The sequence below is a fragment of the Oreochromis aureus genome, linkage group 6 (genome assembly GCF_013358895.1).
Source record: "Oreochromis aureus strain Israel breed Guangdong linkage group 6, ZZ_aureus, whole genome shotgun sequence".
Classification (NCBI taxonomy): domain Eukaryota; kingdom Metazoa; phylum Chordata; class Actinopteri; order Cichliformes; family Cichlidae; genus Oreochromis; species Oreochromis aureus.
This window is the reverse complement of record NC_052947.1, coordinates 41,080,683-41,105,397: the sequence shown is the minus strand read 5'-3', so window position 1 is coordinate 41,105,397 and position 24,715 is coordinate 41,080,683. Positions and strand designations below refer to the sequence as shown.

Genomic DNA, 24,715 nt, shown 5'->3' with positions numbered 1-24,715 from the left:
AGCCAACAATCCCTTTAACGTTAACTAGTAATGACTTCATGAACTTCTTCACAAATAAAATTTTTATCATTAGAGAAAAATTACCAATAATCATCCCACAGATGTAATATTATCTACAGCTACTTTTAGTACCATCAATGTTAAGTTAGACTCTTTTTCTCCAATTGATCTTTCTGAATTAACTTCAATAATTAATTCCTCCAAACCATCAACGTGTCTTTTAGACCCCATTCCTACAAAACTGCTCAAAGAAGTCCTGCCATTAATTAATTCTTCGATCTTAAATATGATCAACCTATCTCTAATAATCGGCTATGTACCACAGGCCTTCAAGCTGGCTGTAGTTAAACCTTTACTTAAAAAGCATCTCTAGACCCAGCTGTCTTAGCTAATTATAGGCCAATCTCCAACCTTCCTTTCATATCAAACATCCTTGAAAGAGTAGTTGTCAAACAGCTAACAGATCATCTGCAGAGGAATGGCTTATTTGAAGAGTTTCAGTCAGGTTTCAGAGCTCATCACAGCACAGAAACAGCTTTAGTGAAGGTTACAAATGATCTTCTTATGGCCTCTGACAGTGGACTCATCTCTGTGCTTGTCCTGCTAGACCTCAGTGCAGCGTTCAATACTGTTGACCATAATATCCTATTAGAGCGATTAGAACATGCTGTAGGTATTACAGGAACTGCGCTGCAGTGGTTTGTATCATATCTATCTAATAGACTCCAATTTGTACATGTAAATGGAGAGTCCTCTTCACACACTAAGGTCAATTATGGTGTTCCACAGGGTTCGGTGCTAGGACCAATTCTATTTACATTATACATGCTTCCCCTAGGCAGCATCATTAGAAGACATAGCATAAATTTTCACTGCTATGCAGATGACACGCAGCTCTATCTATCCATGAAGCCAGGTAACACACACCAATTAGTTAAACTGCAGGAATGTCTTAAAGACATAAAGACCTGGATGGCCGCTAACTTTCTGCTTCTTAATTCAGATAAAACTGAGGTTATTGTACTCGGCCCTGAAAATCTTAGAAATATGGTATCTAAGCAGATTCTTACTCTGGATGGCATTACCTTGGCCTCCAGTAACACTGTGAGGAACCTTGGAGTCATTTTTGACCAGGACATGTCCTTCAACGCACATATTAAACAAATATGTAAGACTGCTTTCTTCCATTTGTGCAACATCTCTAAAATTAGAAATATCCTGTCTCAGAGTGATGCTGAAAAACTAGTTCATGCATTTATTACTTCCAGGCTGGACTACTGTAATTCATTATTATCAGGATGTCCTAAAAACTCGCTGAAAAGCCTTCAGCTGATCCAAAATGCTGCAGCAAGAGTCCTGACAGGGACTAGAAAGAGAGAGCAGATTTCTCCTGTTTTGGCTTCCATTCACTGGCTTCCTGTTAAATCTAGAATTGAATTCAAAATCCTGCTCCTCACATACAAGGTCTTAAATAATCAGGCCCCATCTTATCTTAATGACCTTGTAGTACCATATCACCCTATTAGAGCACTTCGCTCTTGCACTGCAGGCCTACTTGTTGTTCCTAGAGTATTTAAAAGTAGAATGGGAGGCAGAGCCTTCAGTTTTCAGGCCCCTCTTCTGTGGAACCAACTTCCAGTTTGGATTCAGGAGACAGACACTATCTCTACTTTCAAGATTAGGCTTCAAACTTTCCTTTTTGCTAAAGCATATAGTTAGGGCTGGACCAGGTGACCCTGAATCCTCCCTTAGTTATGCTGCAATAGGTGTAGGCTGCCGGGGATTCCCATGATGCATTGAGTTTTTCCCTTCCGGTCACCTTTCTCACTCACTATGTGTTAATAGACCTCTCTGCATCGAATCATATCTGTTATTAATCTCTGTCTCTCTTCCACAGCATGTCTTTATCCTGTCTTCCTTCTCTCACCCCAACCGGTCGCAGCAGATGGCCCCGCCCCTCCCTGAGCCTGGTTCTGCCGGAGGTTTCTTCCTGTTAAAAGGGAGTTTTTCCTTCCCACTGTCGCCAAAGTGCTTGCTCATAGGGGGTCATATGATTGTTGGGTTTTTCTCTGTATTTATTATTGTGCTATCTACTGTACAATCTAAAGCGCCTTGAGGCGACTTTTGTTGTGATTTGGCGCTATATAAATAAAATTGAATTGAATTGAATTGAGCTGTTTAAATGATATTTTCCATCCTGACTGCGGACTCTCCCGGGCTGTCACAGGGTGAGAGGCGGGTATTTCCTGTACAGGTCGCCAGTCCAACACTCGACCAAGATTTTCATATAACTGTAAAAAAGCCCTCACAGTGTCAGTGTGATCTGTTATCAGTCACCACAGGGTGATTTTTGGTTTCCGCTGGTCTTACATCTGGTGCATATGGTTTGGATCAGGACAAGTTTGAACTCGTAACAGTTTCTGGGTTTGAAGCTAGCAGCATAGCTGCACATGATGACATCATTTCTTTATTATTATTATTTTTTTATCTAAACTCTAAAAGCATCTGGTTTTGTGTATATAGATAGATTGATATTATCTTCCCGAGAACCGAGAAAAAAAAGAATCTTCCTGTTTAATCTTCTTTGTGATTTCCTGCCTCTTTGGAGCTAAAAGAAACCACCCATACACGAGACATCAATGGAAAGCCCAGGATGTCCTCTGTTTAGTGCATCAGGACTTGTTAGGGTAGCTCAAATAAGTCAAAACATACAGACTAAAAACAAATGTCCATTACAGAGGACATAAATGAATAGACTGGTTCGTAGGACGCAAGAGACCGATTTGAGGTCAAACTGCACAACTTTTAACTTCAGAATTTCACCACTAGATGGCATCATAGTTACATCTAAAAACCATGACTGTGGAAAAGTACACAGTACTGCAGTGGAAAAGTACACAGTACTGCAGTATTTGGCTTGAGCTAAATTTAGTGTTCATCTTATAAGAAACTCAGCAGATATTCAAACTTTCTCCAACAAAAGATAATTAAATATTATGGCATCAAATGTTTCACAGCTGGATTTTTATTTTAGCTTCTCCAAACTGCACAACTGGAGCTGTTTAAAGCTAAGTTAAGAAAAAGCATGAGAAAGTATTTTTTTTTTATGTTTTGTGATGTAAATAATTTAGTCATGTGTTTTTGATTTTAAATAAAAACAAATTAGGTCAGGGGTGTCACTCCAGTCCTCGGGTGCTGGTGTCTTGGCACCCCTAACTCTACTCAAGTCATTTTAAATAAATGTAAGTGTTTGGAAAAATGTCCTTCCAAAGGTACTTTTATTGCACCATCTTCATTCACTCATGAGCTGCTGTAACATGAACCAAACGGCTGAATCACTACCTCAGCATGCAGTCAGGGCTATAGAATATTTTAATGACATGCTAATTTTATTCAGGTGTGTTGCAGCAGGGACACGTGTTTAGTATTTGGATTTATCATATGAAGTACATGTACCTGCAGCTGCTGTGAGTTAAATACAAATTCTGTGCACTGTTCACTCTGCTGTTGTACTTCATTACTGACGTTTATACCCTGGACTCCTGCCGTTCCTACATCCTCTGATACTCGCCAAGTGAAATCTTTGTTATACTCACTGATTAACTGTAACCAGAGCTACAAAAGCACCTTTGGTCATCTGTGGTTCTGTCTTCTGTTGTTATGAAATCTAAGCTGCCTTTTTACAGGCTTCCTGATTCAAACATCTTCACAAAGCTGCTGAGTGTTTTGCTGAACAATCCTAATGAAGTTTCAGTGTTTGGATGTTTATTAGCGAGCAGGGGGTTCCTGGTCAGCTCAGGTCTTTCTGAGGGAGTTTCCATGTTCTTCCTGTCCCTGGTGCTCCGGACATGTGTGTGTCAGGTTAAGTAGGGATCGTTGTTGTCGGTGTGGATGTGAGAGTGTGTTTTCTGTCTCTGTGGGTTGGACTGGTAACCTCTCTGAGATGCACCGCCCCTCTCACCCTGTGACAGCTTCCTGTGGCTGTAGTTGGAGAACCAGTAAAGAAAGTGGATGAATGAACTGGACCGTACAGTATAACTGCACAACACTGTATCTGTGTTCTGATAAAGTGTCTGTAATTCATAATCAGCTCATTTAAAATTGGTGAAGCTGCTTGAATTAAAGCTGAAAGTCTGTAGTGAGGTGTAGAGAGGCAGAACCATAAATGCATTCTTGGTCCAACAGGTTAAAGACCTGAAACTTATGTTATCAGTTTACATATAATAGAAGAATATTTGATTTGGAACGAGCTCATGAGGCTGTCAGCGACGGCGAGGTTCCTTAAAGATGAGCACTGACACTTTAAAACAGGCTCTGAAGCTGAAGCTGGACTGATGATCATCGTAGCAGAGCAGCTGATTTCAGCTGTTACTCTCCTGTACTCTTCCTCTTTGAGCTGTAGTCGAGTATTTAATTACACAAAGCTGACAATGATGCTGCACAAAGAGCAAAGTTTATATTTAAAGGGTTTGTTTCTCTAAAATTAGACACACTCGACTGAAATCAGCTGATTATACTGGTTTATAGTGGCTCGTGGTGGATTACTTACTGTTTCTGCTGCTGTGGAGCCTGAGGATTATCCTCTTTGTTAGCTTTGATACACATACTTAAACAGATGTTTCAAGCTTATGAAGATTGCTTTTGTTTATCAAACTAAACTGGATGTGCCAGTGTGAGCGAGAAATATGAAGACAGTTTCTATTAATCACCCATTTCTCAAACTCCACCCACAGCTTTATACAACGTTTCTGAAGTTATGTTTGTTTTCATACACATGACATTAAGGCAAAAAGTTGTAAATGTGTAACTATTAATTTTGGTTCTTGTTGTTAAAAATCATCATTATCATTTGTTCCATGATGAGCCAGTGTTACAGTTCCCTCTGTGTCTCGGGTCTTCTGGTTCTGATCGTTCTTTGTTATGTTTCCAGTAATATGAGTTTGACCTCTTCAAGGGGCCTGGTGTTAGCAGCTGTGTGTGTGTGTGTGTGTGTGTGTGTGTGTGTGTGTGTGTGTGTGTGTGTGTGTGTGTGTGTGTGTGTGTGTGTGTGTGTGTGTGTGTGTGTGTGTGGTTAAAGGCTGACTTCCCTCTAGCTTCTGCTGCCTTGACTCTTGCCCTTCCTGTGTGCCGGGGGATTTCTTACCATATATGGAACAGCCTTGTGTGGCATGTTTGATCAGTTTGGCTTTTTCTCCTTTATATTCTGGATCAGATGAGCTGAGGCTCTGCTGGATCAGTTGGTCTTTGCTGTTTTGTAATGAGCCGATTCTGGTCTAGAGTCAGAGAAAGATCCAAGAATCCTGTTGGTGCAGATTCTTTGGGAGTTGGGAGGAGATGCTCAGTCATGATGACACAGCACAAAAGCAAACACAGCGAGCTTCAGTCCCCCCTGTTCAAGCCAAAAGGACCGACAGGAAGTGGGGTGATTACTGAGCAGTGATCACATGACTGAGACCTGTTTGATTGTTTCTATTTTAATATCCTTAACACTGTCTTAGTTTGCTTTGTGTTTTTCATCTTTTTATTGATTTTTTCTACAGAAAAAAAGTTGATTTGCATTTGTTACACTTTGTCACTGTGAATCTGACAGAACAGTTAGAAGTCATAAATCCACAGACCTGAAGGGTTGAAGGTTAAAGCACTCACTGTTTGTGAAACACCGCACTCCCCCACTGCACACACACACACACACACACTCAGCAATGGAAACACAGCGGCCTGTCTGTGGTTGGAGGGTGGGCGCTTTACAAGACTGGTGGTTTTGGCAGACGAGGGAAGGAGAGGCTGATAACTGATACAGCTACATCCTCCCTGACAGATAGCCCAACCAACACGGTGCAGTATAAAGAGATGTTAATGCGAGGTGTGAGAGGTCTGAAATCAGAGTTCTCAATGTTGGTAACCATGGTAACACATGCTGACCACATATCCTGGTCCACAGCTGAACATTTTCACTGAATCACAGTAACACAGGAAGATGTGCAGTAAAGTCACAAACAGAGTGGTAACAGACCACATGCTGTAATAACAAGAGAGCAGAAAATGGATCCGTTTGTTAGTCGTGTTTCTCACTGAGGATTTAGATTCTGTGGGTTTTATGTTGTTTTGGCCACAAGTTACAGTTCCCACATCTGCAGCACTCAACATCACAGCAACCTGTTTCTCTCATGTGCAGCTGTCGTGTTGTAAGCTGCTGAAGCTTTCTTAGTCAGTTTAACCAAAATAAGTAAAGCAGTCAAAGCTGAACCTCTGCCAGCATGTCTGCACATTTAATATTGTTCCTCTCATTATTCACAGTCTTCACTTCACAGCAACAAAGGAAGCGACTGCTAACAGGTTAACTTAGGTATGTTTTCCAGTTTGTGCCAAACTTAAACTGGTTTCCACGTGCAGCCAGTCTGATGGCCGAGGGCTGGACTGTGTCATACTGTGATTACCATACATGATTAAACTTCCTCCCCCCTCACCAGCACCCCATCATGGTTTTGAGTTTGTGGGGGGTTATTCATTCTTCTTTGGTATCTTATTATTATAGTTTCGTATAATTTTATAGTTTTTTGCTTTATTCCAGGTTAAGATGAGTTTTGGGTTGGAGCTCTTCTGCTTATTCTTTTTCCCTCTGAGTTTCATTGTCTCTATTTCTGGCTCATAGTTTCTTGTTTATGTCAGTTTCCTTTGTGTCCAGTGTTTCTCATTAGGTTAGGCAATATTCAGTTATCATCATTTGTGTTCCTTGGATTTAGTTTTTTGTATTTTTGAGCAATAAAGCTGTAAAGTTCGGTCCTGCCTGCCTCTGCTCATCATATCTGCTTGGATTGTGAGGGACCAGCTTTTCCTCTAAACCAGGGGTGGGCAATCTCAGTCCACGAGGGCCGGTGTCCCTGCAGGTTTTAGATGTGTCCTCGAACCAACCAGCTGATTTAAATGGCTAAATTAGCTCCTCAACATGTCCTGAAGTTCTCCAGAGGTCTGGTAATGAACTAATCATGTGATTCAGATGTGTTGACCCAGGGTGAGATCTAAAACCTGCAGGACACCGGCCCTCGTGGACTGAGATTGCCCACCCCTGCTCTAAACTCTGCTCTCTCTCTCTCTGCATGGCTGCAGTGTGACCAATCAGATCAGTTAACAGCAGTGCTACAACAGTTGCATCATGTTACAGCTAGACACAAAAAAGAATTTTCTATCTCAGATTTAATCGCCTGTGTTTACACAGAGGAACCGTGAACGCTCGCATCACGTCTAATAAAAGCATATTTGCACCGGAGTAATGTGATTACTGCAGCAGGAATCTTAACAATGGCCTCATTATGTCTCCTGTCGACTTTCCACAGCAGCCACGTCTTGTTTTTTATGTGGGTGGTGATTCTTCCCTCTCTCTTAAACTAAATGCTGAAATATCACATAATGATTTTAACCTGAAATCTGTTTGTGGTTTCTAGAAGTCGGCAAGGAATAAAGAATATCTGACTGATGACTCATGGTCACTGCTTCATCTGTTTCAGTCAGAGTGATACCTGCCTCTTTTTTTCATGAGGGCGCTTTCTTGCTTTTGCCTCCTCTCCTCATTCTTTGCACCAGCTACGAGCTTTTATTGGTCTATTATGATGGGATGACAACCACTGAATACATGTGTGGGTTTGTAGTACAGCCTGAACCACAGAAACTGTGAATACTGAATACTTGGTGTAGCTGTGGTCTGGATGATGACCTGCAACCTGTGCACATATATCAGCTAGCTAAAACTAGCTAGCTGATATCTGTGAGTGACTGTTGACCAACCGCCACATGTTAAACCAATGCACACATGTGAATTTTCCCTTTATGATGACAAACCAGAACATTTTCTTGGGAAACAGGTTCAAACCACCTCAGAGAAACTTTGGTGGTTTAAACCTGATTTTAAGACCTGTTGAGCTTCAGCCTGAAAAACCTTCCAGGTTAAGATGAAGTAAGGAGTGTTCATCAAAATCATCAAATACCGGTTTAAACACCTGCATAACAAAACTGTTTTACTTTTTTGAGTTTCATCATTGAAGCACTCTGTGGGCGTGACCCACTGTGCACATTTCCACAGTGGCTTGTTGAATGAGTTGAGGCTTGTGGCCGACCTCACAGTGAGAGCTGTTTGTCTGCACTTCAAATGCACACCGCAGACTTCCACAGTTACTGTCACAGTGCAGACGGGATAATCGGGTCAGTCCCAGAGTGATGGTGAATTTGGACCTCTCAGTGTTTTGGCCTTTTAATCCTTCTCAGGTTGATAAGCAGCAGCTAGATTCTCTCTGATTATGATGACCAGCAAACTGAAGCCTCTGCTGTAACAGAGGTTCTCACACCTACTGATGATCAGGTCATCAGGGTCACCTGGCTGCTCTGAACTTACCCTTTTAATTACCATACAACAGCTGGTCACAGACACACCACAGTCAGTGCAGAGAGAAAGTGCTTCCTCCTTCAAAAAGGGGAGTCATACATAAGTCCTGCTCCGCTGTGCTCTTCCTCTGTTGTTTAAGACAGCTTTGTGTTTCAGTTTGACAAACCTGTCACTGAGCCTGGGTCGCTTTGGCCGTATGTTTTGGGTCATTGTTCATCTGTGTTTAAAAGCATGCACTGCCTTTGAGAGAGACTTAGCAGGCTGCACACACACCCTTCATACCAGAGAGGAAGAAACAAGTGCACAAAGGTGGCCTTGGGGAGAAATGGAAACAGTTTGTGGTTGGCAGCTGTGTGAAAGGGAAATGCTCACAGGACTCCCAATCAGCCTGGGCTGAGCAGGTGGAGGGGAAACAAGGAGCTTCCAGCTGACTCACATTTGTAAAATGTGCAAAGAAAAAAAGCCCCAAAAGGTTCAAGTTCATGACAGCACCACTGGAGAAAGACTGTACCTCGTCTCTCTTGTCTCTAAAAAGAAGATAACATAACAGCTTAGCTTCACAAACCTTCATCTGGACGAAGCACAAGATTTGTGCAACAATGTCCTTTAGACAGATGAGACTAAAGTGGAGACGTTCGTTCAGAGCAGCATGCTGGGAGGCAGCCAAACACCTCACACCAGCTGTCAGCGTGGTGGTGGCTTCTGACTGACCACAAACACACCAGTTACATGAAAAGGCAAAAACACAGCAGCATAACTTTATTCACATAACCTCAGGTTGCTGGTTGTTTTTGGATGACACAGATTCTTGGTTTCATTTTTTCAGGAACGAGATCTTATTATCAATGATGGAAGCCACATGTTTGTATGTACTGACATGCTTTTCAGTTCAGTGAAATGTGGTTATTCTAATAACAGCTTTAAAATCCACAGCAGCTACATTTAAATGATTTCTAATAATAACAGAAGCTCATTCACTCAGAGACTCTGAACTGGCTCCCAGATGATGTTTGACTCCAGGAACAGTTTCCTTTAATGAGCTCTAATAAAGTGAAATTATGTCAAATAAAGATCCATTGAAACTACTGTCTTTTTATAATAAAGGCTAATTCTCATATAATAGAGTCTAAATGTAGGTCATGTCAGAGTGTAGTTTAGTGTGTAACAAAGACTCACAACCAAAGTACAGCTTGTTGGTGTTGTTCGTGTTCGAGACATTTTTGTCTCTGTGTCAAAGCGGCCTCTGCAGTGGAGGTGGGAATGGTGTCAGAGTTATGAAGAATTATTCTTCTAATGAAACGGGAAGAACAAACACATGAATGACCGTGAGTCATTTTCACAGGTGGGACGACATCAGCCTGAAAACAGCCCAAATAGATGAAAGCTAAAACGGGTCCCTCAGGGGTCATGATGAGAGGTCACTCACACGTGTGTTCTCAGTCTGAGCGCATCACGCTCTGCTTCTGATGCAGGTTTACAGGATTACACCGGACAGCAGGATTATGAGCTCATGTTTGATTCTGACTTTCATAAAATATTTGATCACCTGGAATCAGTCGACCACACCTGCACTGATCTCACATCAGTCACTCTGGCTTCTCCTCTCTGATCGCTGGTTTACAACATGATCCCTGAAGAATCTAAAGACTAACCCAACATTTGGATTTTCACTCCAAACATCAAGTTTAACCTGAGCTAACAGGGTTGATTATGGGCCTGCGTGTGTTTGTGTAATCCTCATGCTTCGTCCCCGTGCATCAGCATTAACTGCAGCAGACAAGAATAACTGGAGTCTGGGTGGTGCTGAGTTAGTCTCAGCCAAGTGATACCACTGCCTCAGGCTCCGTGGCAACATTAGTGAAAAGCAACAATCAGGAAGTCCCTCATCCCAGACTGTTACTTAAACCCTGCAGCTGAGTTTAAAGAGCGTGCAGCTGTAATTTGTCGGGTTAAATTAGGCAGTTTGTTGTTTTCTCATCAAATATTTAAACTGGAGTGTTTCATGGTGAGCATTTTGTAAAACATACGAGGTGACCGGTGCACATTAAAGTGGAATTCACACGCTAACAGTGTCGAATGTGGACTGAATGTGGATTCACTGCTTTACTTATAAAGCACCAAATCACAGCAACACTGAGCTGCTTTACATTCTGAGGTAAAGACTCCACAGTGATACAGACACTCAGACAACACCCAGGTGTGCAGAACCAGGTTTAGGGAGGGGCATCTATCATGGGTGGGTGGGGGTGAGAGGAGGGACTGATGCCACTGAGGGTCACCAGGTGTGTTTGAACACACATAGTTACAGAGTGGTTTAAGAAACACGGGGATGTGAGTGGTCACAGCCTGTTAAGTTCCAAACAAAAAATCGTCTGAGAAAAGGGCGTGGGAGCATCGGGGGGTTTGTTTCAGAGCGCACTTCTGACTTCACTCTTTGAAAAATATATGATGTTTACTTTGTGGTAAAATATAAACCAAAATTCATCCCAATCATTTCTGACAATTTAGACGTAAACGAAAGTTAACGTAATCTCGTTCCACAGGTTCAAAGAGTGGTCACAGCTGGGCGCCGGTTTAGCTCCGTGAGTCTGACCGGCGGCCCTTTGCTGCCTGTCCTCCCTTGTCTCTACTTTCCTGTCCTCTCTTCACTGTATCTGTCAAACTAAGCTGAAAAAGGCCAAAAAAAGTGGTCAAAAAATTTTTTTTGACCCTCCCGTCGTCCCACCTGACATTTGACAAACAAAACAAACATTTCCACCCCCCACAGCGTGACTTTATTAATGGGAGGGTCCAAAAGTTACCAAACTAATCACAACTTTTCCAAGATTACAGATTTAAGTAGCAAAACTAGCTTCAGTATATTCTTACTGTTTTAAATAAAAAAACAATAATGATTCATAAGAATTCAATAAAATGGCGACAACATGATTTCATTAACCTCCAGCTTCATTCTCGTTCAGCTGGTTATTGACAGCTCGCTGCCACACAGCTCTCATCACAACAACCTGTTTCATGTTCCTGCAGGTAACGTCTGTGAATCTGCTGCTACAGACACACCTTTGGTGCTGAAACAAAAGCCTCACATGACTGTTTGTTTAGACCCGACTGTGCCTCAGAGCCACACGCTTTCTCTTTCCCATTAGTTTTAGTTAGTCCCAATTCATTAGTCAACATCCACCTTCCACCACAGCAGGTGGACGTGGCTGTTACTCAGCTGAAGGTGGGGACAACGATATATAAAACAGGACAGAGACAGTGTCCAAGTGTGGCTCTGTCAGATTTTCTGTGAGACGTGAACAAAGCAACCAAGAACCTGATGAGGACGCTGTCACCCTCTGGTTTTAGACTCTGTGTTTACCAAGTTTAATGTTGCAGTTGTTGTTTTCTTGCTTTAGACCTTAAACCAGCCCTCGTCTGATCTGTGTGCAGCATATGAACTTTACAAATATGTAACAGCCCAGGTTTGAAATGGTTTAAGGTTTGTTTTGTCCTGTTTTGATGAGTTAAGTTTATCATCTGTATTTCTGATTCTTTATATTTTGGATTATGTAGTCTGAGGTTTCAGTGCATTAGATGCACGTCTGTCTGACAGGGGAGCCGAAATCTCACCTGAACATCGGCTCCAGCCTTTCAACCTGTTCTCGCACTGCTGAGCGTGCTCCAACATTTCTCTTTACGAGATGAAGAAAGTGGATTGAGTCTGGAAACATGAGCCCAGTCTGTGCCTCAGCTGCAGCCGCTGCATGCTGTCTGTAGAATTATAGGGACTATTTTACATAACCATCATCTTGTCATTGCATTAATTATCATTTCATCCAAGCATTTATTGAAGCTGCTGGCATTATGTTATAATTTATATTATAGGGGTTATCATAATCAAATATTAACATGTTTATTACAGGTGCAGTATAACTACTTTAAAATGATTGAGTTAAATATATATATATCATAACTCATATGCTGAGTATATTGTTACAGTAAAATAGTAGCTGAGCAAAGGCCTGAATGTATTCAGCTTCTTGTGGTATTTGAGTTTGCTTAGTTACAGGTGACGGAAGGATGTCCAGTCCATGGTGACCTCGAGGCCTTAGGTCATCACTATATTCGGAAGAGTATGCCACAAGGAGGAACCTCTATGTTGCAGTTAATTCTTAAAATACATGAATGTTCTGTACATGCAAATTATGTGCTTGTAAACGCAAGAAGGGGCGTTACAATACCCTGATGTTATAAAAGCAATCTAGAGTGTATTTTGGGCAGAGATGTACAACTGTTTTGCAGTTTGCACCTCTCCACGCTGCGTGCATTCATTAAAATCAATTGTTTGAATGACCTCTTCTGGACCATCATTGTTTTACTCTCGTCCTCAATTTCGAACCCGTAACATTTGGTGCATTTGGCCGAGGTTGAGGGAGAAAAGTTGGAGGTTGAGACCGAGAGGGTCCGGGCGCTCGAACAAGCAGACACGAGTCAGTGGTCAAGTGAGTGGACATAAGCCGGCTTATTCAAAGGTAAGGCACTACCTGTTGAATTATTTCCAAAATGTGCCAGATTGGACATGAGAAATTAAAGTCTACTTACTGAAATTACTGGTAAATGTCTCTTTTGATTTTGGTGAAAATCTCATGAGAAGTTGAAGTTGAAGTAAGGAATAAGAAAAAGAGTAAAAGTGAGTTAGAGTCTCACTAAAGGTACCGGGTTAAAGTCCCAAAGGAAAAGAGAATAAGAGAAAATAAGTAAAGAGTAAAGAGAATAAGTGTATTTAAAGCAGTTGGACTGCAGAGTGAAGTTAGAGTATAGGTTATTGGCGAAGAGTTTGTGACATTAAAGTCTCAATTGATTATAAAGCCGGGCTTGGACACCGATATGGTGGGTTTGTGATTTTCGGGTGTCTTCAAAATAATTAAATTGTATAGAACGGGACTCTGGGAGTCTAACAAGTGCATTTTGTCGGAAGGTGACGCTTCCAAGTTGTCGGTGACGATCGACATTTCCTCGGGAGAGATAGTTCACTTGGCAAGTGTGGAGAACTACGACACTCCAAAATAGCCACTGACTGGGTCAGTTTACCGTCCGGGGCGGTGGTGTGCACTTTTTTGGTTAGTAGAAACCGGGTTTCGGGCGTCTACCTTTTGACTTAAAACTTCGGGGAAGCCTGGGATGTGAAGTGTCCCCAAAACAGGGCTTCTTGGCAGGGGTTGAGTTGGTTGACGCTTTTAAATTGTGTTAGGGCATTAGATATGTGACCACGGCCGGGGCCGGACTGGTTAAATTGATCATAAAAACTCAGGGAGTTTGTCCCTTGGAGGGTTAAGTTAAAGTTTTGTCTAAATTCGGTAGGTTCTGCAATTTCAGGCCTTGTAAATATTTTTAAGATATCAGACGTCTCTGTGTTATAATTTTTATGTTTGTATATAGGTTCTGTCTGCCACGGGCACTGCAGCAGGCTGGTTATTTTGAGAGTGTGTCTGTGTTTATGTAAATGAGATGCCTGTGACTTATTTAGAGTGACATTTCCTGTTTACTAATGAGTGGCTAATGACTGACTGCAGAGCCTGGGTTAAGGACGACTTCAATCTGTGTTTTAAGGGAAGAAATGCAGTTTATGTTTATTATATTTGTGTGACTGTTGTTGATTATGATAAGTATTTCATGATAACTGTAGAATATGAGTATGGGGTTTGCTTGACACGTGTCTGTACTAGGTAAAACTGTGTAAAACTGATAGGAAGTTTATAGGGACTGCTACATATGGCTGATGCCTGTATTTAAGACGCTGGAGTTGTTTATTACAATATTGTAAGTAAAGTTTTATTTCTTGCCATGACTGTATGACTTTTGCGGGGTTTTGAGATAGGATACATAAACTGTTGATACTTAAGACCGTTACCTGGGTTCTGAGAACTGAAATTGAATTTGAGATAATTTAATTAATAAATATGTCTGCAAGCCATGTGTGTTTTGGGGTGTCGAAGTAAGATGTTTTAGGATTTTTAGATGGGTTTTGTTTCAGTTTGAGATAATATATATACAGTTACATTTTCTGTGTGTGTGTTGTTGAGTGACAACATGCGCAGTTTAAATTGGGCGCTGTTCCTTCCTCTTTTTAGTTTCAAAACACAAAGGCTGTGAGATTAAAAATTACTGTGAGTAACGGTTTGACTTTTGACTAGGGAAATAATATGCTTACTTTTGGGTCTATGAAGATATTTGACCTTCAGTGATGTTATGAGAGGTTTCAGTTTTCTTTTTCTTTTTTCTTTTGACTTGCTCTTTCTGATCATGGAAGGCATGTCCAAAATACTCGTATGAAAGCGTATTTTGTGTGATTTTAACTGTGTGAATGCTGTCAGTATTTGATTTGAGTGACTGGGTGATTTGTCTAAGTGAAAAGGGGAAGTTTGAAAAGAGAGAAAGGCAGTGCGTGTGAGACGATTTATGGCGTCTGAAAGAGGTTAGAGCATTTAAAAGGTGTGTATGGAATAAAGGAGTGTGAAATATATTTCTTGTGTGATGAAAAGTAGGATGTGCTAAAGTTTGAAAGTGTTTTTAATTCAAGAAAACAAAAAACAAAGGAGTTAGATTAGTTTGAGGAACAGGAAATATTGCTCTGTCTACCGGGGCTGCAGCGACAGGAAATAGTGAACAGGAACTGTGCATGCCCATATATGGGAACTGAGTGTGTACAGAAAGAACACAGAGAGAGATTTAACTCTAGGCACATGAAGCAAATGAAGCCTTTAAGAAAAATGCATATATTACTAATTATATGGTTTAGTGTGTCAATACAGGTGGGCGTCTTTCAACTTTGCAACCTTGAGTTCAGCAGCAGAAAAGTAGATTAAAAGAATTGGGAGAAAATAAGCCAGTCTTTGGCTCGAAATTGTGCAGCTTGAGCTCTTACTTTGTCCTTCACCCCGAGAAGACACGCAAAAGACAGTTAATCACCTGATGAAGACAGATAGAACATCGTGGACTTGAATACAGCAGGCAAACGACAGGGCCACTGATCCATTAACACTGATGACGACTGACGACCAGCAGCAGCATGTAAGACTAATGCAACATGTACTGTGAAAATACAGGCTGGGCAGTTGAACAGTGGGATAAAGAATTGTGGAAGAGCACTGGACATTGAGTGATATTTTGCCACGCTGGGACTTAATCTGAAAGAAAAGACTGTAAAGAAACAGAGAAGAAGACAGCAGCTGAGTTGAGACTGTGTTTGCTGGAGCTTTGAAGCCCGAATAGGACATTGTGCAGAGAGGACCAGTGAGAGATGAAGCTGGACGAGTTTGACTGCGAGAATATAGGATATAATTGGATTGAAAATTGAAGCCTGAACTCATGAATTGTTTAGGGATGTCCACCACAGCATAACAAAGAGGTAAACATTAGAAAAGGTGAGAATAATGAAAGAAATAATTGTCATTACCTTAATGAATAGAAAACACACATACAAATTGTTACATGTGAGATATTTTTGAAATGAATCAGAAGTGAGATAGTTTGAATCTAAAGCTCAGTGGTGAAATGCATAAATTAAATATGAATATATAGGATGCAATGAAGAAACAGCTTACACGTAGTGTACATTAACATGAATACATAGAAATGCAATGAGAAACTCAATGAATTAATTTAATGAAGAAGCAGTTTACACCCAATTAACATAAAATGCAGGGAAGAACACGCTTATATGCATGGCATAATTGGTGTTTCTGACCAGAGACAGAGAAATGGGTTATTTAACCACTGGTGATAATAATGAAAATGTCTTAGTTTTGTTATTTTCAGGAGTAAAGCAGACTTGGACCGGCTCTCCACAGCAGCAGTCGGAAGAAAGTTAGAGGTTAACATCTATGGATAAGTTAAGGCAAGTTTCTGGTTGAATTGTTCACAGCATGATGTGTCCAGGAACCTGAAAAGCAAGCCCCAGCTCCTGGCTGAAGACCAGGAGGGCGGTAATTTAAGGTGGGAAATCAAAATGTGGGTTAGTAACTCGGGGAAAAAGAAAACTGACTGCTTAACTGGAGAGTTGGGAAGAAGTCTGGGAGACTGTGAAGTCATAGATGCAAAATAACATATACCCATACACACACAAACAGAAAATGCATTAACCTTATAAAGACAAGCTCCTGAAGCTTAATGAACAGATATTGATTAAAAACCTGGCTAAGAACATAAGCATATGCAATGAAGATCTGCTTGCTGCTTGTATGAGTGAGAGAATGGTGTGAATGGTTAATACAATTGATGGAAAGATTTAAAAGAGATGGAAAAAAAAAAAAACAAAAGAAAAGTGTTTATAAGAGTGACTCAGGAGTGCTCTTGCACTGATTGATCAAAGTAAGTGATTAGTATAGAAAGAAAATGAAAATAATTCAATAATGTGATAAAGTTTAAACATGTATTTCTTTTGCCAAGTTAAATTGTTGAGATATGGCTGAGTATGGAAAAGTTTGAGAGCTTGTGTGAATGTGGACAGAGGAGCTTGCTGTGTGTGTGTGATTGAGGCCTTAAAGGAGGGGTAGATTGTTCAGGGGTGCAAATTTGATTAGGAGGTTTATAAATTAGTGTTGACACATTGTGGTAAGGTGTTAGGCTGAATCTGAGTATGGTAAAGTGCTTAACCGGGGTTATTGTTGTGTACGAAACGGTGTAGCTTTTGGCGAGGTTTTCGGTGTGTCGAACGGGTGAAATTTAAGATTGTTTCAGATTTTTTGGGGCTGTTGTTTTTCATTTTAATAGAGGGAGTTTTGATAAACATGGACATGTCTAAAAGGGCCCATAGTTTTTATAACAGTGCACTTAGAAAAAACCTGTCAGGTGATTTTGTTTTGTACTTTGATGAGCTAACAATCAGCTCTCTTTTTTCTCATTTTTGCTCTAAGCAGGCCTGGAAGAGAGTGAACTGACGGCGCGGACAAATTACCAAGTAAGGATTGCAGCGAGTCAATCCAGTCAAAAGTATAGAGAACTATTTTCCTAAAAAGGAAAAACGAAATAAAACAAATGATTGAGCTCATTTTGCTGATGTGGAGCATCTGATCACGTGCGCAGAAGGCTGCAGATCAGCAAAAATACCATGTGTGAATGCATGGGAGTGAATGTGAGTGATGGGACCAAGAGGGGAAATAAATAAAAGGTTGACAAACAGGACAAGTGGGAGACTTAAATCTGGGGATGCTGATTTTGGGATATTGATGTGTGCGTTGAGAAAATTATTTATTGGGGTTGGATTATGTTATTACATTATAGGATGTTAAATGCTAAAAGGGAAACATTGATGTAACTTAAGTTACCATGAACGGAGGGGACACATGATTAATAACTGTTCTGTGTAAGTTTATTTTGGGTTATAACACAGGTTGGATCATCAGTGGAGAAAGTGAGTATAAAAGGTGATGTTCTGGTTAACACACAGGCTTTTGTTTATAGGACGTTTCAAGGATGCAGGCTGTGGATGGAGCCAAGAAAAGATTTGACATGATGATTAATTTGATTTCATTCCTTAAAAACAGGTTTGAAGGTCCGGAGCATGTAGACTTAATATGATATGACTAACCTTTTTAATGCCCTAACCTGAGTGAAGGATTTTGAGTTTGTAACACATGAGATGTGTCACAAAAAGGGGGGAGTTACAGGATTTAAGGTTTAATTTGAAAGGGGTTTTAGGATTACTTGATGATGTTTAGGTTTTTTGATAATTTAGGTATGGTAAAACTGAGGCAGAAAGTGTTATTTTCAGGTTATTTTTGATTTCTAGAATAAGAGGTTATAATTTAGGCGTGCACATACAGATATGTCAAAGGAAAATTGTATATATGTTATCAGCTACATGAAATGTGTCTACGTGACGTTTACCTAATAACTTATGTGATGATAAAGTTGTTTACCGACTAGCAGCTTGCTCTCTTCTTGAACCTACAGACTTAGAAAAGGGAACTTCAGCTTTGAGTTCTGAGAATAACTCTGGTATTTTTATAAGTAGACAGGAAACACGTCGAGACCGCCGTATAGGGCAAATGTGTTAGAGCTTGTAATTAAATGTGGGCTTGAAAAGAGGAAGCAAATTTGGTACAGGACGTGCTTGAGATGATCAGATGAGAGAAAGGAGAAGAACAGAGCACAAATACACCGAGTTGTTTATATTACAAAGAAGATCAAAAGCTTGTTAGACACAGGTTATAATGGAAGCATAAAAGGGATGAGAGGAACTTTACATAACATAGAAATCCTGCAACAATTCAGTAAATTGCCCAAACACAGTGTTCAGACCGGATATGCGCTACCCGTTAAAGGGGGCGAAGAAATCAGGCCTAAGTTTGAAAAATGAAATGGGTTAACTCGATAGAGGATGTTTCCAAAGGTAGAGAAAATAATGTAGGACCTTTTACCAGGAGAAAGCTAACTGTATCTTTTACACTTTACAGTGTGCATTGAGGGAAGTCAGGAATAGTTTAAATTAGGATTGAAAAAAAAATTAAACTAGGTGAAAAGGGGTGTAGCAAGTAGATTTAGGGCAGTTCACAGCCTGGCGTAAATGCAAGGTGCCGTCACACAGCTTAAGTTATTTGTTTGATTTATTTTATGACAAAATAATAAGGAAACATTGAAAACATACAACCCGTTGAGGAGACAGATAGGGTTGGGGAATTGAAAGGGTTGGTTTGTTTAGCATAATGCACTACAAAGTATACAAAGTTTATATAACATGATGCAAACACACGAATCAGAGACACGTAATGAGAAAACTGATTAGAATGCTCCTTACAACTACATGTTTATTGTATGCAATGATATTAACTATGGCTGTGTTGTTTATTGTCTATATTTTGCAGGGCACTCCGAACCACTTGTCTGAACACGGAGGCCAGTCCAGCCCAGCACTTCCTGAGACTGTAGTTGCTAAAACAGGATCGGTAAAAAAGACAAAAGCGCGAGGGGTCAGGTAAAGGTGATGAGTGTCTCAGCAGGAATAAGGGCATAGGGTTGAATTATGGTAAAGGGTCTACCAGCTCATTCACATTTGATTTGTGTGGCGTCATTAAGTGTACAGGAGCTAGTAGTAGCTGGAGAGCGATGAGGTACGGGTCTGCAATCACCCCATGATATGCTTAGGGTAAATTTAGTTGATGCAAAGTCTAAGCCGCTCAGAAAGCTTAATCACCATTCTGACTGATCAGATGGTAACTTCGGGAACAGTAGCTCAAAAGGAACAGGAACCAAAAGGAGAGTACTTCTGACAACAGATTACTTTAGACTGAAGCTTAAAGAGTTGATAAAGCGCCCACGGGTTTCAAGGACAGTAACCTCTGGCTTGATTGGGTGGCTCAAGATGCTAGAGAACAACATGTATCTGACTGTGTTGCCTGTGCTTCAGCTAGGTCACGGTTGTTTACAGAGCCCGCACCATTGCATTAGAGGATGAGTGGGGCTATGATTGTATGTTACAGTTAACTAGAAGTGAAGTGACTACTGGCAACTGTACTGTGTTGTCCAGACTTTTCCCTGCCATTTCAAAGCAGACAGCAGTGGGACCATTTATGCTAAAATTAGATAATTACATGTTTCAAGTTTTCTACAGATAATGAAAAGTACAAGGTGGGAGAGATCGACCCAACTAGGTGTGCTGTCACACTCACAGGACGAACCACCAACAATGTAAGCGACCCTACCACGGTAATTGGAACATGGGCAAGAAGTGGGCTCTACTAATACTGTGGGGAAGATATTCGTGTTCCTATGGGAAGCGTGAGGGACATGTGCGATGGTGCGATTGGGAGCTCCGATCATGCTTATTGGAAACCAGGTAAAGGCTATTCCACAACATAACACGTGAACTTTAGCTGCCATACGTAAAGAGATACATTTTGGCCAAAGAGAGGGACCCAGACTACCCATGCATATGATCCTCGTTTGAACTCGCCGACCTGGATAGACTCCATAGGAGTGCCCAGGGGAGTTCCTAATGAGTGCAAGCTGGTAAGTCAGGTAGTTGCAGGATCGGAGAGTATATTTCTTTGGGTAACGCCTAAGGAAAATGTTGGCGTGATATGTTCATTACAACCTGCTGAGACTCTCTGACCAAACCAGGGACGCCATGATGGGGTTCGCAGAACAATTAGGTCCGAGTTCGCTGACGGAGAGCGAAATCGAATTATCTAAAACCATGCATGAGCACTCAGGTATCGAAAATATGCTGGCGTCCTGGATGACATCTGTGTTTGGACAATGGAAAGGTGTGGCTAAGTAAACTTGGCAAGTGTCAGTGATGTTTTCTTTGACTGTACTTTTGGGAATATTGGTCATCGCTAGTTGTGGTATCATTCCTTGTGTCAGAGGATGGTTGGTAAAGATAATGGCGAGGGTTGCGAACCCTGCCTGGGTTGAGGGAAATTCTTTATTCCTATTATATAATCTGCATTATTATGATTGCATTAAGAACATGTTTTACAGCATTGTTTACCAGTAATATTGTTTACAGGGTTCATATTGCATTGCATAGGTTTGTCATCACACTCATTCTATTCACAGGTTTAGTTCATTTTATACACATTGCATATCTGTGCTTGTTTGGAGTTGATGTTCTATCCAAGAGGGTTTTAAGCTTCACTGGTGAGAGTGTCCAGGTGATACATGTTGAGGGAAGGTGAGAACATAGCAGGTGAATTGCATGCACGCTTACAAACACACATGATTTAAATATAGGCCAGGCCAAAGGCCTGGACTTGATGCAGCTTTCAACTTTACAGCTCCTAACTTGCAGGAATGGCGGGGAGTGTAATGAATGAATGCAAAACATGCTTACAGACACAAACATGACAGGGGTTTATTTTACAGGGTAAAGGTGGACCACAGGTTGCTTTGTTTCTGCTTAGCAACTACTGAGGTAAATGGTGTTAAAGATAAATATGCAATAAGTGAACAAGAAATGTGTAAGGGTGAGCCGGGTGAAACAAAATGTTGTAGATAATGGAAACTTGTCTAACGGGCATTAACAGTAACCTTTGCATGTTATGTATATGCTTGAGGCCAAAGGAGGCATAAATCCAGATAGAAAACTTTGAAGTGTGCTTTTTAGCGGAGATTTAGGCTGACAGGGGATGGTGTATATTTTACCCGGGTGTGTTTAATAAAAAAAAAAAAAAGCGTTGCTCACACACATAAAGAGTATTGAGATTAAATAAAGTTAATATAATGGATAGAGCCCAGAACAGGAAAATACATAAGTAAAATCAAATGTAATGTTTGATTTCACTTTTATTGGGAAACAATCAGGCTAGAAATGTGAGTAACCTATGTTTAAACTGTGAAAACACTCTCCACATACTTTGAAACTGTGCAACTCTGAGTGGGCCATGCAATCAAGCAACTGTTACATATCTGTATTAAACTAGCCAACATAGACTCACCACCACATGATGTTGCCCTGCAGCGGGGGCAGAAAATCATTTCCAAACCAGGGATCTTATGTTGATTATCATATTCTTACTTATGTACACACACACACACAGAAGGGAAAAATTTCAAAACAAAACAAAAAACAACTTCGCTTAACCTGTCAAGCACAGGAGCAAAATAAAAATCTCTTTGGGCTCTGTTAAAATTTCTTTAGTAAAAGTGTAAAGGCCAAACCTAGGAGGTTGGGCAACCCGGAAAGTCCCTCCAGTATCAGGAGTTAATAGTCAGGAAACATTCTTCACTTTAACGCGTTTTTTATGAAAAACCACTGACTCATAGATGCAGATAGACATACAAGTGCACATACATCCAGATGTGCATTTAGACATTAAAAGTGTAGAGACATGTACACACAGATTGGCAAACCGGTACAGAGTCTAACTGAAGAGCTTAACAAAGCAGACGTGGCAGTAGGGTTTGTGATTTTGCCTGATATGATATTGGGAACCAACTTTGAATAATGACAGGAACCTGAGATGAACACAGTAGGTTAGTAAGGTGTAGCAGAGAGAGGGTCAGAGCGAAGGTAGTGGACCTGGGAATAGTGTAGTGACGTCTTTGGAAGACGTCAAAAGGGGAATTGTAGAATTATAGGGACTATTTTACATAACCATCATCTTGTCATTGCATTAATTATCATTTCATCCAAGCATTTATTGAAGCTGCTGGCATTATGTTATAATTTATATTATAGGGGTTATCATAATCAAATATTAACATGTTTATTACAGGTGCAGTATAACTACTTTAAAATGATTGAGTTAAATATATATATATCATAACTCATATGCTGAGTATATTGTTACAGTAAAATAGTAGCTGAGCAAAGGCCTGAATGTATTCAGCTTCTTGTGGTATTTGAGTTTGCTTAGTTACAGGTGACGGAAGGATGTCCAGTCCATGGTGACCTCGAAGGCCTTAGGTCATCACTATATTCGGAAGAGTATGCCACAAGGAGGAACCTCTATGTTGCAGTTAATTCTTAAAATACATGAATGTTCTGTACATGCAAATTATGTGCTTGTAAACGCAAGAAGGGGCGTTACAATACCCTGATGTTATAAAAGCAATCTAGAGTGTATTTTGGGCAGAGATGTACAACTGTTTTGCAGTTTGCACCTCTCCACGCTGCGTGCATTCATTAAAATCAATTGTTTGAATGACCTCTTCTGGACCATCATTGTTTTACTCTCGTCCTCAATTTCGAACCCGTAACATGTCCTGCTGTCATCCATCCCTCTGTCAAACGTTCACATCACATTCAATCATTTGGCTGATTGTTCATAACTGTAATAACTATAGTAAAGCCTGTGTGGCTTTTACCTTTGACCCTGTGAGCATGTACGAGGGTGCTGATGGAGAAAACACTCGACGTTATTGTTTCTAATTTTCTGCCAAGTCATTTCTAACATGCTGTAACTGCAGCCGACAGCAGACAGCTTAGAAAATCAATCTATTCATCAGCTGTTGGTCACTGAGAATATAAAACCAGTTCGATTAATTTCACTTTGATCTGCCCACAAACTAAAGTGTCAGACCTGGAACAGTTAAACAGACGAGGTTTAAAGCCTTAAAGAGGCAGCGTCATTAATGATTCAAACTGTTTCTAGAATCAGTAAACGTCCCGCGGACACTGAGGCTTCAGCACGAATGAGTATTTTTATTCAGGTTTAGAGCAGAACAGAACCAAATGAAAGGCTGAGTTCTGGCATTGCTGTTAACATGATAACTGTAACTGTGTAATTTCTCTAACATGATCACAACTTCACACCTGCACCCATGAGTCATGCCTCCACAATGTGGCGAACAAACCGGTTCCACGGTATTATTAAGCATTAAACTGCATTCAGATTCAACCACTCATTAACTGAAAGTGTTTAAAATTTTTCCCTGGTTTTTCTTCACATCTTGTAGTTGTGGTTGATTCAATAGCAAGCGGTACTTCTGTGAACAGGTCTGAATAGTCTGAATGAAATAACACTCAAGCAGGTGACAAAGTAAGAGAGAGTCAGCAGAGAAAAAAGGGAGGGTCTTGAGGTGGGTCTATACATACCCTGCAGGTGTGTCACACACTCTCATTCTGCTGCTGCTGAGGAATGAACTGCTCTCCTTCAATGCACTGCCTCATCTTCCTCGTGTTTGTCCCTCTGTGTGAGTAATTCTCCTTTTTCAACATCATTTACCTCTTTTGCCTTCAACATAGTAAACAGGTCACATTAGAGTTCATTGCATCAGCTGGGATGTTAGTGCAGAGGACTAATGTGTGTGTGGTTATGCTCTTTGTAAGTCCCAAAGCTTTTAAACAGGAGCTTCTGGCTGAATCACAGAGCCTGTAACTGTGTGTTATTTGTGTAATGAGTAAAACTAAGTGTTATTTTAAGACCTGGTCCTACAGTCAGGAGTGTGTCTGTCATTGAGGTCATGGTGTTGCCTTGTTGATAACTATGAAAGGGACTTTTTATTTTTTCTATGCTGAGTTCTTCTGTTTGTCTTTGAGACGTAGTTTTGATCAGCATCTTTTCTCTTTGCTTCAGCTCTGTTTCATCTAAAGTATTAAGTGATGTGTTTCTCACTGGGCTGCTGTTCTGAGTGCAGGGGGTCTGCATGTGCCTCATCTGGGACTGAGAATTAGCACACTGGTAAAATATTTAAGTCTGTCCACCCCAGCTAAAATTATACTTTGAATTTGACTTCATTGGAATAATGATGGTAAACGTGTTGGGAGTGTTTAAGTGCTAACAAATGAAGCATCTGATCATAAAGCAAACTGTTTTATCAGTATGAGGATTATAAAGAGGTCCTTGGAAAAAATGTACCCCTGTTTGAGAACACCTGTAAGACACAGAACACACCCTGATAAACAGGTTTTCC

General features: G+C 40.7%; 1 protein-coding gene across 2 annotated transcripts in view; it reads left to right on the top strand.

Moving 5' to 3' along the window:
• The window catches only part of LOC116319573, a 35,821-nt gene that overhangs the window by 4,100 nt on the left and 7,006 nt on the right, over positions 1-24,715 (top strand). The window contains exon 1 of one of the 2 annotated variants that reach the window (XM_039613805.1): positions 23,926-23,995. The exons of the other annotated variant lie outside the window; for it this stretch is intronic. Coding sequence (XP_039469739.1) covers positions 23,941-23,995 — 55 coding nt within the window. The 5' untranslated portion in view covers positions 23,926-23,940. Of the gene's footprint in view, positions 1-23,925; positions 23,996-24,715 lie in introns of those variants that run through there. 2 annotated transcript variants of the gene reach the window in all.